The sequence below is a fragment of the Pleurodeles waltl genome, chromosome 10, assembly GCF_031143425.1.
Source record: "Pleurodeles waltl isolate 20211129_DDA chromosome 10, aPleWal1.hap1.20221129, whole genome shotgun sequence".
In the NCBI taxonomy this organism is placed as follows: Eukaryota; Metazoa; Chordata; class Amphibia; order Caudata; family Salamandridae; genus Pleurodeles; species Pleurodeles waltl.
The window spans coordinates 149,968,214-149,980,992 of record NC_090449.1 but is presented as its reverse complement, the minus strand read 5'-3'; the positions used below and the strand labels follow the sequence as shown (position 1 = coordinate 149,980,992).

Sequence of the window (12,779 nt, the reverse complement as noted above, 5' to 3'; positions counted from 1 at the left end):
AAAATTCAAGATTTGAATTCATAATCAGAGTTGCCTGCCGGTAGATAAACAAGATGTACTCCACAGATCTCAGTATTGCATAATTCCACAAGATTATTTGCTTTTAAGTGTACAGAGTTCTGTCAATGGCTCTGTATCGCTTGCATTGACACAGCACTCCTGAAAGAAGCAGTGCTATACTACGTAATCTGACTACCAGTTATTATCCATTAATGTATGTGTAACAGCCACACATCGTAATAAAAATATCCCCTGGGCCATCCTTGTTCGCTTTCCCAGGCATTAAGGATTTCCTGTTTACATTTTTTTGTTCAGAAGGGTCCGAGAGGGTAACCTTAAACTCTGCACAGAGGCCCTCACCTCCTAATGAATCTGTTGACAAGTAAAACTTGTTATATCTTCTGGAATGAGAAACTACTTCACACCTTGAATGTAACTTGCTTTGCCACACTATCTGGAGAAACATGAGTCTAGAAAGTGAAGCAGCTCTTTTTAAGTTACTTTGGTGCCCATACTGGATTTCCTGCTATGGAATCCACTGCAAGGTGTGTAGTAGTGTGGAGTTCTATTTGCTACTGAGTAGCATTTCTCTGAAAGCCTTAAGCACAATAGACACAATGATTGCAGCTTTTCTTCTCTGGAATATTTTTTTTTTTACAGAAAATTGCGAAGCAGCCAAGTAGGAAGCTTTCTTCAACTTCGAATGAAACCACTTGACTCCTTTTTTTCCCTTTTTTAGCTTTTAAAATTTTTCAATCTGCAAAGCGGATAATTTTCTTGAACCTTAATGGAGCTGATAGTCAAGTGCAATAAAGCTTTCCTTAAACATCCGTGCACAGCAAGATTTCCGTTTGCCTACTTTGTGGCTTTTTTTTTTCTTCTTTTAATTTTTTTTTTTTTTTTTAACTTCCTCTCCCATCTCCTTCTCTTCCTTGTTTTCCTGGCTCTCCCCCCATCTCTCCCATGCTCGGGTTTGAATCATTCTAGCCACTGTTTTTATATATCAGATCCCTTGGTGACATAAGACATTACTTTGCCATTTTGTGCCCTTCACCTCCTGACGGTGAAAAGGTGTGACTTTTTTTTTGTGTTTTTTATAATTTTTTATTATTATTATTATTATTATAGTCGCCATCACCTAGAATAATTGGGCGGTCTACAGGCTGTTCGAAAGATCTCTATATAGTTTTTCGTTGAGACAAATTGGTACAGAGAGCAAACCAGTATAATCTTTTGTTCTAAGGTTTTGTCAACAATTCATAAGAACACAGAAATAATTCTTCCAAGATCGCTTGTGTCCTGGGCTGACTAAACTCTGCGAGAAGTTTCAAGCGCTCATAAATTCTGCTTTAAAATAATGACTTCATTAAGGAGGCAGATTTTCTTTTCATTAGCTACAATGGTCTTACCCTGGCAACAAAGGCTTGTGACTTTCCAAAGCCTATAACACGAAAAGAGTTGATCCTTCCCAGAAATGTATTTGTTGGATCTGTAGAGCATACCTGCTCTTCTTTTGGCTTCAATGCACAATTGAATAAAACAAGCAAATCTAGCAGTTTTAAGACACAGTGATTTGAAGACCATCAACATTTCAAACTTTTCTTCTGTTTCAGGAGGTCAGACTTCCTCTGTAGGGGATGACACTTCACATTTATTTCACTATTGCTAATACACCATCTGTAGCTTTCTTATTGCACTTTTGGGGGAGAGTCTATTATCTGCTTAACTCTTGTATAACTCCCCACAGGGTAGCTTATTTCTTCTGTTGGGTGTAGCAGCACCAGTTTTCATTGTTTGTCTGTTGAAGCCCAGGTCAGTTTCTGTCAAGCCTCTATCCTCGCAGGTTGAATATGCCCTACTGTTACTGGCAAGGAAGTTCACAACTTTTTCCAGTTCGCTATCACCCTGTTAGTGGATGGAGATATACTTCTGTCAAAGGCAGGTGTAAATTCATTCCACTGGTAAGAATGAGAGGGTAAAAGTTTGGCAGCTAGCTAATTACATAATATCACAGCATATGTGACGGAAAGCTCTTACCACTTATGGTATGAATGGACTACACAGCTGATCAAGAATGAGTTATAAGTACATTAGTTGGAAGACAGCTGTATCAAAGAAGCAGGCAGACGCATGGAGAACTGATTAGGATATCAACAACCCAGGTAGACTCATCTGTTGCAATGGCTGTTTTACTTCAGACATAGGATTCAAATATAACCCAGTTGTCAGTTTGGCTCCTGCCACCTAGGAAGGTCACTGTGACCTATGGAGGAAACAATGGAAACAAAACTTTGTGCTACGTTGTGAACCTAGTGGGAACAGATGTGTTGGCAGACCTGCGAGTAATTCTTGAGAACGAGGCAAATCTATTCCGAGAAGGAGAGGGATAGGGGAAAGGTAATGTGGATGGGTTAGGGAGAGGAAAATTGATGAAAGATTATATGTACAAAGAGGAGGCAGACTGAGAGGAAAAGCAGAGGTGGTCTGAAAAAGAAGAAATAAGAGGAATGCATCTCCTCCACACCAGAGATGTTTTTTCGCCATTCTAAATGACACAGACGCCTAGGTTGTCACATAATCTTGCTAAAATGGTGTACCAATAGATCGTGGCATGCATCTCCGTTTTCTAGCTAGGACAAACCAATTCCCTGTGGCTACTCGGGCTATACTGTGTAATTCTGTCCAGGAGATCGTAGAATTCATGAAGGCACAGAGACTAGGATTGCCTGGGAGACAATTGCACCCTGCTGTTACGTGGAAAAGGAGCTTGGATACTCCCTGTCCCCGACTAGCCAACTGCAACCACAAACCAGGTTATACATGAAGTGAGCAAAATTGCAGTGTGATCTGTTTTTCTTGTCTTGATTCATTCTAAAATTCTGACTGCATTTTAAAATGTCAAGTCTGGTAATTTTGATGGGTGGCTAAAATATTTGGCTTGAGACATTTGTTCTTTAACAAAAAAAAGTTGATGTTCAGCTTGTCCCTGTTATGTTTTCCCAATGAGTTCCGCCAAAAATAAGGTTTAGAAGTTGACTTCCAGTCGTTGATTGGGCACTAATATGATTATGTACAGTCACAGTTTCTATTTATTGAATCAAGGACAAGGGGTTTCTAAATAATGGAATACTTTTTAACCATGAGCAAAATGGGGCAAGTACATTTATTTGTTATTACTGTTTATCCCAATGGATCCTTCCCCACTTCCCTACCCAAACTGTCTTTGAAGCCTTCTAGTTTTGATGTCCTTAATTTTAATCGATTCTTAGCAGAATGCTTTTTTGGACAATTTTTTTTGTTCTTCATAATTAAGGAAGAGGCCCAATATGGAACAAAACCCCTGGGTAGCATACACATCTACACGCAAAATCCAGTAGGGAGCTTATTTTGTTGTTTGAGGAATGATATCCCTTTCACAGCCAGGCACGATCTGTTCCAGCAAACATTTTTTGTTCTTCTCTCTGGACCAGAGGCTTTAGGTTTCATTTGTGTTACTTTGGCAGTCAAAGAATCTCTTAATCTGAAGTTTGAAATATAAATTGACAGACGTTTCCTTCTGAAGCGTGGGCTAATTGTGTGGTATTTGGTGTACTGGATTGAATATTCTAAAACAAAAACCCTCTCCTTCGATAAAAGTTTTTAAAATTTGTATTTATTTTTTAATATCAACAAAAGGCCTCGCCCTGAGCCTGAGTTTATAGTGCTTGCTACATTGCTAATTTATAAGAAGCATCTTTGTGGTTAATGGTAAGCCTTGCAATACGTAGATGTACATAGCCTGCCAAAGCTAATTTTCATCCCATTTTCATGCAAGATTGCTTAATTGTGTTCAGACTTCCAGCGACACAAATAAAGCCAGACAATTGTTTTTTTACATTTGTGAAATGCACAGCATTGTCGAATGTGTCCCTTTTTTATTTTACCTACAGAGACCTCAAGCAGTGCAGTCGAGCTTAAGAGAGAAGCTAGGGTATAATGTCTCTGCAATCCCTTAGACGTGGTGCTGTGGGTTATTCATTGTATGTACTGGTGCTTAAAATCAGTCACACTTTATTCAGTCATTTTTGCTTCAAAGTGCAGAAAGAACAACTTCCAAAGTGTGAAAAACAATGATGGTGAAAGGTGATTTAAAGGCAAACAGTGGGAAAATTGTGCATTACACGGTGTGTAGCTTGATAATAACATGGCCAGTACCACAGTTGTTTTTTAAAGATACATCAGATCTAATACGTTAGTTTCTCTTCACTACTGTGGTTCCAGTTTTTAATAGATGCAGAAGTTTGGGTGAGAAGTGCTCTTAGTTTATAGTTAATTTTCGAACAGTGCCAGCTGAAGAGTTTTTGAAAAACAGAAGAACATGAGAATATATCATCTGATTTTGGACTTGTCATAAGGCCGACAAAGACTTAAATTCATCTTGACGCAGTTAGAAAAGGATAGATGATTCAACACAGTAACTCGTTTATCGTCCCTTTCACAAAATGAGGAACTGTCAGTGAATAAAACCCTAAGTTGCCAAGAGAGCTTAGCACTTTATTGGTATGTATTTGATGTTTGAGCAGACCTGTTACGTTTTTAAGATTTGCTTCATGTCATGGTTCTCAAGGAATCCTGTTCTTTGTAGTCTGTGAATAGAATAGATTGGAAATTACATTTTACAATTTGAGTTCACACCAATTTTGGTTTGTTTCTTTTTTTCCCCTCTTTTTTCCTATAGCTTTGCTTGTTGGCAAAATGTTTCAAACCCGCCCTCGCATATCTAGATGTTGACATGATGGACATTTGTAAAGAAAATGGGGCTTTCGACGCTAAGCACTTTTTATGTTACTACTACTACGGAGGAATGATTTACACAGGTCTGAAGAACTTTGAAAGAGCGCTATACTTTTATGAACAGGTAAGAGACTTACAAATCGCACACATTAAAGCAGAGTTTGGCCAGCTTTTTTTTTTTTTATGCATTAATATAAACGTTTTCCCATGCTTCTGATAATGAAAACATGCACATTTTGAGACCAAATATAGTGGGTAAGAAATTATACTTGTTTACGCGAGGCAAAAAAAAATAGTTTTTTGTTCTTGTGTGTTTTTTTTTTTTTTTTATGTTTGTAAATAGCTGTGGTATCCTTTTCTTTTGACCTGGTGGCTGTATTTGATTTCTCATGGGAATTTGTATATTAGCTCTTTTCCCACATTTGCAGAATAGCGCAGGTGGAAAAGATGAGCACACTTCTTTCCTGGATGGAAACCTGAAATCGCTGAAATCCATGCTGCTTATGGGTTTAGCCTCCCCTTAGTAAAGAAATATGTGAACAACAAATAATAATTGACCTACACACCTAGGCACTAGTCACAGCTCAGAACAAGTTCATTTCCATCTCCTTGGTGGATAAAAGTTCAGCCCATTAATGTTATGTTTTTTTTCTTTTTTTTTTTTTTTTTTTTTTTTAAATAGCAAAAGTTGGACTAGCCTTTAACAGGAGCAAATGGAGCAACTAGAGCAAATTGCTCCTCTACCGCAGCTCTAAAGTGTGAGAGCTGTACAGAAGTAAGCCATTCTTGGATGTCGCCAGTCAACTCCTAGTTATGCACTATGTATTGAGAGTAGTTGGGTTGGGACTTCCCACCTTTTTCTGCCCATTCACCACTTAGTTGCTGCTACCGCCACCATTCCTGGTCCCAGAAACTCACTGAGCCTCCAGTCCATATGTCAAAGTTCAGCCTTGTACTCCAAGAGTACTTCTTCTTCCAGGGAAAAGGTTAGTTTAAGAGCTGCTTTACAGTCCTTTGTCACCAGGTTCTGCTCTTTTAGTGCCAGCTTTCTCTTAAATTTCATGCTATGCACCCAGGTGAGCAACATTCACATTTTGGGCTCATACACTACTTCCTGTTTGTGGTGCTGTAGGCGAGAGCTCTTTCTGGTAGAGCTAGGGGCACTGTCCCCTTGATTTCTCACACTCCTTCGGCTCGCTTGAACCTTCCCATTATTTCCTCTGGAGTGATGTGCACTAGAGGAGCTTCATTGCTTGATATTAATGTAGTTTCAAAATGTTCCATTTGCCTTGCTGCTAACCCAGATCATCCATTCTTCAATGCCAAAATCGCATCTCCACTTTAATCAAAACAGGCATGGTTGCCAGATCAACTTTCATTTTAAAGAAGAAAAGACACAAAACATTTTTGTCAGTTGAAATTAACAAACTCTTTACACGTTTAGAGGCAAATGACTGGTAAGGGACTTTTAGTTCCTGACACACAGATTGTAATGTATTGATGGACCAGGTCAGGATCTTAGCTCTGGACACCAGCCTGTAGGATGCCCTGGTCCTTAGTTCCCCCCCTTTATAACACAGAACGAAGGCAGAGGATTACTTCAGAGAATTTGTTTTAATGGTTGGCAGTACCATCCTTGTACTTGGATCGAGAAACTACTCCGCAAAGTACCCAAATCAATTCAGTGAAATCAAAGTATTTTACGATCAAAATAAAGCTAAATGGCACATTTGATAAATCCCTGCTAAGATGCAGCGTTTTAAAGTAACAGTTTTATTCTAAGTGGCTTCTCTGTTCTGCATGGACAGTCAAAAGTTCCTGCACCTTGCTCAAAAGCAGCCAGTGGTGGCTTACTACTCCAGGAACGTTCCAGGAATTTTCCAGGAATCCCAGCCCCAGGAGGTGTCTTCAGTCCAGCCACATTTGCTGGACGAGTAAGTCACCTAGTACAGGCGGTTCCAGTTTACAGCTCAAAATTTCAGAGTTCCTGTGGGTGTCTTTCAAATGTTTGTTGCAATGGCAGAGAGAATCTGTCCTGCTCCTTCTAAGTCTGCTTAGGCCAGCAGACTATACCTCTAGTCCTCTCCTTACCAAGATATCATTTCAGAGAGTGTAAGTTCACCTTGTTACTCATTACCTGTTCCATTCCAGCAGAGAACTTCACTGTCTAATGCCAAAAATGTTACAACTAGTTGTTTTGCAACAAGAGTCTTAGGGGTGCACTGTTGTGGACCTGGAACCTCTAAGGAGATCAACCAGGGCTGATCCTTTCATAGAACAAAACACACAAGGCTTCCTGAGGGCGGTCACATTGCCCCATATAGTACCATGGTCTTGTTTTCTTCCAAGTTCTGAAGATGGCACATTTGTGGATCTCTCCGTCTGTCTTCCCTCTGTGCTCAGATGATCTTCTCTTTTGTCTCTTTGGAGCCTCATAAGCCAGGGCACAGTGACTGGCAGGCCACATGCACCTCCTGCTGCTTCCTTATGGGTGGGGGGGGGGGGGGTGCGCTGCGCTGCGCCTGTGTCCCAGTTTTGTAAGCAACATGCAGCAGAAGTATGCTTGTTTGAAATATAACACTTCTGTCTGAAACAACATCACATAAACACCGTCTTACAAAGCTCCTCTAATTTCCCCACCAAGATTTACAGTGAAACTTCTGAGTGATCATTTCAAAGCATTTAATATACCACTACAGTAACTGAAAAAGTAATTAGCTTCCCGTGCGTAGGCTATTCACATTGATTCCTGTGGCTCACCCAAACTGCTTTGGTGATCATTGATCTAGACTTCCATGAAAGAACAAGTCAGATCCATATGTTTTCAGCATGTGTGCCTGTAGATGCATAAGCTTTGCATACTCCTGCCATTTAGTGTTGGACTCGGACGTTTGCATGTTGTTTTTCTTCGAGTCACTGTATGTACTGTGATTTCTCCCCTAGTGGACAATGCGCATGAGCACCAGTGTTAGATTGTGTTTTATATTTGCTTTTCTGCCATTGGATTTGAACCTATACCGACTAGGTTTCAGGTTTTGGTGTCACTCAGTGCAAATTAGACACAGAGCACTTGTAAGGGCCAGGCGTGCTCCACAACTTCCATCCTTCATCGTGTTACTGCGCCAGACACCTTCCAAAGTCTACCGTCCAGCAACCTAGTACCCGTATACTGGGTCTTTAGTGAGCTTCAAGGGCCGCGTGCCCATTTCATTGAGCTTTGGTACCAGATAATGTGGTTTGTTTAAGGGTGAAAGAGAGGATGCCCTTTCCAGAACTGCCATTGCCAATATGTCCGCCAATATTGCCAACATGTTCTTTGGTGAACAGGACCCCTTTGGCACTGAAGAAAACAAGGACAAGGGCCCTTCTGGCCTGGCAAACCACACATATAGCGCATCTCATCCAGTGCTTCGGAAGCGGAGGATGAAGAGAATTCTCTGCTGGCACCCAAGACCTATGAACCTTGAATGAAGACCACACCCATGGTCTACAGTACGCTTGGCTCCAACTGTCAAAAGAGGCCCCATGTTGAGACATAGCACTGCTCCTGATAGTCTTGTGTCAAGCCCTGTGCAGTAAAGAGCTCCAGAGCTTCTCCCACACTCCAGCTCTGATCAGCACTTGGAAAAAGCCTCTGAATCTGAAGAATAAACCGTGCGTGGGCATCAACCTCTCTTAGCCCTTGAAACCTGACATGGCCCAAAGGCAATGACAAGCCTCTCCATCACTCCAAGCCGGCACCGAAAGCGCCATTGAAGCCGGCACCAAGGCCTCTATCAACTGCATAGTTGACGAAAGACCAGTCGACTGTGGGATCTCCTCATTCAGAGGAGCCTGTCCTAGGCTTCAAGAAGAGCTTGACGCCAAGCAGATGTATCTTTTCATTCATCCAGGGAAAAGTTTGGCTAAACCATTTCCTCATGCCCTGCAGAAACTCTTGCAAGACAGAGGGGACTTGCCTTTAAGGAGAAACCTGCATTGAGGCCACCCCCGATCAGTTGCTGAAGAGATCTAGAGACGAGCAGTAGTGTTCTTCCTCGTACGTTCCATCATCACTGCCTCCACTGCCAAACACACATCACCTCCACTGCTGCCTCTGCCAGAGTCACCCGAGTGGGTCCCCAGTCTCCTTTCCACGTTCAAGCAGCCCCTTCTGCCTTGCTGGTCTCTGCAATGCCTTTTCAGACTGGGCCTACAGATGCTTCATTATATTGTGCATGTCCTGAAGGTCGCAATCTGGCGGTCTCCTCTTTGTCCTTTGTTGCAGGTTTGTCAGATCTGAGGTTCTGGCGCCAGGGGCGCCCCTTAAAAATCCTAGATTTGGGGTGCTAGGGATGTGAGTGCAAGTAGCCAATGGGCTGGTATCCGAGTGGCTAATCTGCCCCTGAGGTGACCACATCTGGGTTGGGGGCGACACCTTTTTTTTTTTTTTTTTTTTGCCTAGAACTTGCTCTTCTGCCACTTTCAAAAATGGCAGATCCCTTCCTCAGCTGTACAGACCAGGCAGCCCACCCGAGGGGTGTGGCTAGCTTTCTGGGGGTGTATGCCTCCTGACTACCTATTTTTCCCACCTGCCTGGGTGCAAATATGCCTCGGGCACGGGATGGCTTTGTCCTCCTGGGGGACAGCCTACTTACATATCAAAGGCGCTGTGGACTTTAAAGCTCACTGCCTTGATGTGCCACTTCACTACCCATCCTGTCAGGGTGGGAGATGACGCTTCCCGCCTATGCATGCCTTTGTTACTGACTCCTGGGAGTGTTCACACCTCCGGGTGGGGGAGGAGGGGTGAGGTTTGTGTCACAGCAGCTGCTGTCTGCCAGCCAGTGCACAAGAGAGGTTGTGTCAACCAGGTGGGCAACCTCTAAGGTAGCAACCAGGGTGCATGCCACATTCAATCTAACTTTGGGATGAAGTCACATTTGATGAGACAAGTTGTTTGATAAGGAGCATGAAACTTAGCAGTAGGATCATAATGGACTTGGCAATGTCGAAAGTCCTAGGTGCAAGCCCATGTTAGCTTGTGGCCCCATGACCATGTATAGTAGCCCTTAGGGGAAGAAGCTACTACAGGGACATATAAGCTTGCACCTATATGTCCCCACCTTTAATAGAATGCACCCTCCCTCCTGGGCTCAGGCGGCCTACCTTAGGGGTTACTGGCATATATTAAAGATAGTGTTTTGACCATGCCACACATTGTGAGGGTAAAGGCGAGTTTGAGCAGTTTGCCCTGCTCCTGCAGTCTTTAATGGCAGGACTGCCATCATCCATTTACTTGGGTCACTCGGAGTGGCACAATCAGTGCTTCAGGCCCTGTTGACCCCTTTAACTCCTATGCCGTAGGCACAACTTGTACCCTTTACCAGGGACTTAAATGGGTGTTAAAGTCTTTGCCAATTGGGGGATACCAATTCACATTGATCATATTTAGGGAGAGACCACTGGCACTGAGGCCTGGTTACCAGGCTCCATCGTACTTTGAGTCAGAACCATCAGCATTGGAGAAAAATGTGTGGGGCGACAATACAAAAAGGGTAATTTCCTACAGTGCAGTTCTTCTCCATGCGCAGGGACTTGCTTATACCTGCCCTATATTGTTTAAATACCTTGCAAAGGTAGTAACACCCAGGGTCTGTCTGCATCTCCAGTGGTCCATGCTACCCAGAAAAGGGCTTCTGCTCTCCAGCAATGACGGGCTCTGTTGGGAGGAGATGCAAGAGTTTGTTAAACATCTTTCTGAGTAGTTCAGAAAAGGGTTGGGGAAGGTAGATGGTGTCTGGTGCCAAATAAGCTGTAACGCCAGCATCCGTTGTGCCCTCAGTGCCACGGGCAAAACTCCTTGCGACTGCAATACCATAATCTTCTGGAATGTCCTGCCTGGCTCCACAGCCCAGGGTTTAAGCCAGATGCCTAACATCTCCTTAACCTCTAAGGTGATGGGAAACAGCTTTTTGGTAACCAGGTTGGATAATCATTAGGAACCCTGCAAACACCAGCTGCTAGGGACTCTTTGCAGGAAGCTGGCTTGGTGTGTGATGAGGGCACCTAAGGTACTTGCACCTTATACCAGGGCCAGGTATTCCCTATTAGTTTTGTGTAGGCATTATCAAGATGCCAGGCTCTCTAGAAGTAACTGTGGATGAGCAGCCAAGGCTTACCTAGGAAACATGCAAAGCTCATGCAATACCGTTGTAGGGACACAGCACTTGCACACATGAAAGAAACACTCAGTGTTACAAAAATAAAGGTACTTTATTTTATTGACACAAGTACTAAATTACTAGGTAGGCAATACTCCAATAGGAGGTATGTTAACACACTCACTATATGTGTACAGTAACAATCAGAAATTGGCATAAAAAGTGATAGAAAACAGTGCAAATAGCAATAGACAATAGGAACACTAGGGGGAGCCCAAACCATATCCTTAAAAAATACAGAACCCCAACCCAGGTAAGTAGAATCTGTAGAGGGGAGCAGGAGCAACTGGGAAACCCCACAGGTGAGTACCAGAGACACCCCCCCCCCCCCCAACCACAATTGAAGGATTAAGCTACTGGATTTTCCCCAAACCACCAAAAGGACTGAAAAGATTAATAATGCAACACCCAGACCAGACTGCAAAAAAAATGGCGGTGGATTCCTGAAGAGTAAGACCTGGAAAAGAAGAGTACCAAGTACAGAAGTGTCCGGTGGTGGCAGGAGTTGGTCGACGGTAGGATGAAGACTATCAGGAATGCAGCCCTGGAGTCGTTGAAGAGTTCCTGGAGAATACAATAGACGTCCCACGCTGGATGCAAGATTGCAGTCTGTGGTGTGTAAAAGCCACCAACAAGCCTTGGCAAAGGCAAGGGTTACAGTAGATGAAAAGTGGAGCTGCCGGGGACCAGCAAGATCCAGGAGGACTCAACCCACGGGGGAGTCCCAGGAGACCCTCAGCGATGCAAAGAGTCCACAGAAGAAAAGGCAGCCCCCACAGGATATCCACTGGAAGAGGACCCAGGAGCTGCAGAGGAGCCCGTGCAGCACAACTGAAGAAGGGTCCCACACCGAAGGAGAAGCACGCAGAAGGCTGTGTGTCGCATGGAAGAGTGCTGGGGCTACACGGAGCCTCAAAATCTCTTGGAGGAGATGCCAACAAGCCTTGGTAGCTGCAAGAGTCATGGTGCACAGGCATACTGTCCTGCGTGGGAAGGCAAGGGTTTAACTCCACCAAAGTTGGTCAGCTGGCAGAGAGGACCAAGGGGACCACTCCAGACCACTACCTGTGATGCAGGATACACGCAGCTCAGGATGAGAGGAGATCCATGCAGCTGGTCGTTGCAGTTGGTGCCTGCAAATGCAGGGGTGACTCCACTGCAAGAGAGATTTCTTCTTCCTTCTCATGCAGACTGAAGACTTGCTGCCCTCGGAGGATGCACAGCCAGGGAAATGTTGCAGAAGCTGGTAGGAGCCGTGGAAACAATGTTGCAAGCAGAGTCTTCGTCGTGGATGCAGATTGTCTGGTCCACTCGCAGTTCCAGTGGCCAAAGTCGAAGTAGAGGTTGCAGAGGAGTCCTGCTGGAATCTTGCAAGCCGAATCTGAGGACCCACCCAAGAGGGAGAGCCTAAATAGCCCTGGAAGGGGATTGGTCACCTAGCCAGATGACTACCTATCAGGAGGGGGTCTGACGTAACCTGCCTGACCTGGCCACTCACATGCTCCCAGACGCCTCTGCCCTCCTTAGATTCAAGATGGCTGAATCAAGGGGAGACACCACCTCTAAACCCCTCCAATCACATCACCTGTGTTGGTTTGGGGGAGACTACATGATTTTCTCTTTCCCTGGGAGGAAATCTCCTCAGATCAGTGGGTTCTAGCAGTGGTTCTCTATAGCTACTGCCTAGAACGCCTCACAACCCCTCCGACATCTTACCATAGAAAATCTCTGTGTTCTATAGAAAGAAATTAAATCACTCGTCTACAAGAGAACACTGGAGAGAGTACCCCACCCGAGCACCGG

At 43.9% G+C, this 12,779-nt stretch overlaps 1 protein-coding gene across 1 annotated transcript in view; it reads left to right on the top strand.

The window, feature by feature from the left end:
* The window catches only part of COPS3 (COP9 signalosome subunit 3), a 146,011-nt gene that overhangs the window by 57,452 nt on the left and 75,780 nt on the right, over window positions 1–12,779 (top strand). The window contains exon 6 of the mRNA XM_069210061.1: window positions 4,718–4,897. Within this exon, the coding sequence (XP_069066162.1) occupies window positions 4,718–4,897 (180 nt within the window). The remainder of the gene's footprint in view (window positions 1–4,717; window positions 4,898–12,779) is intronic.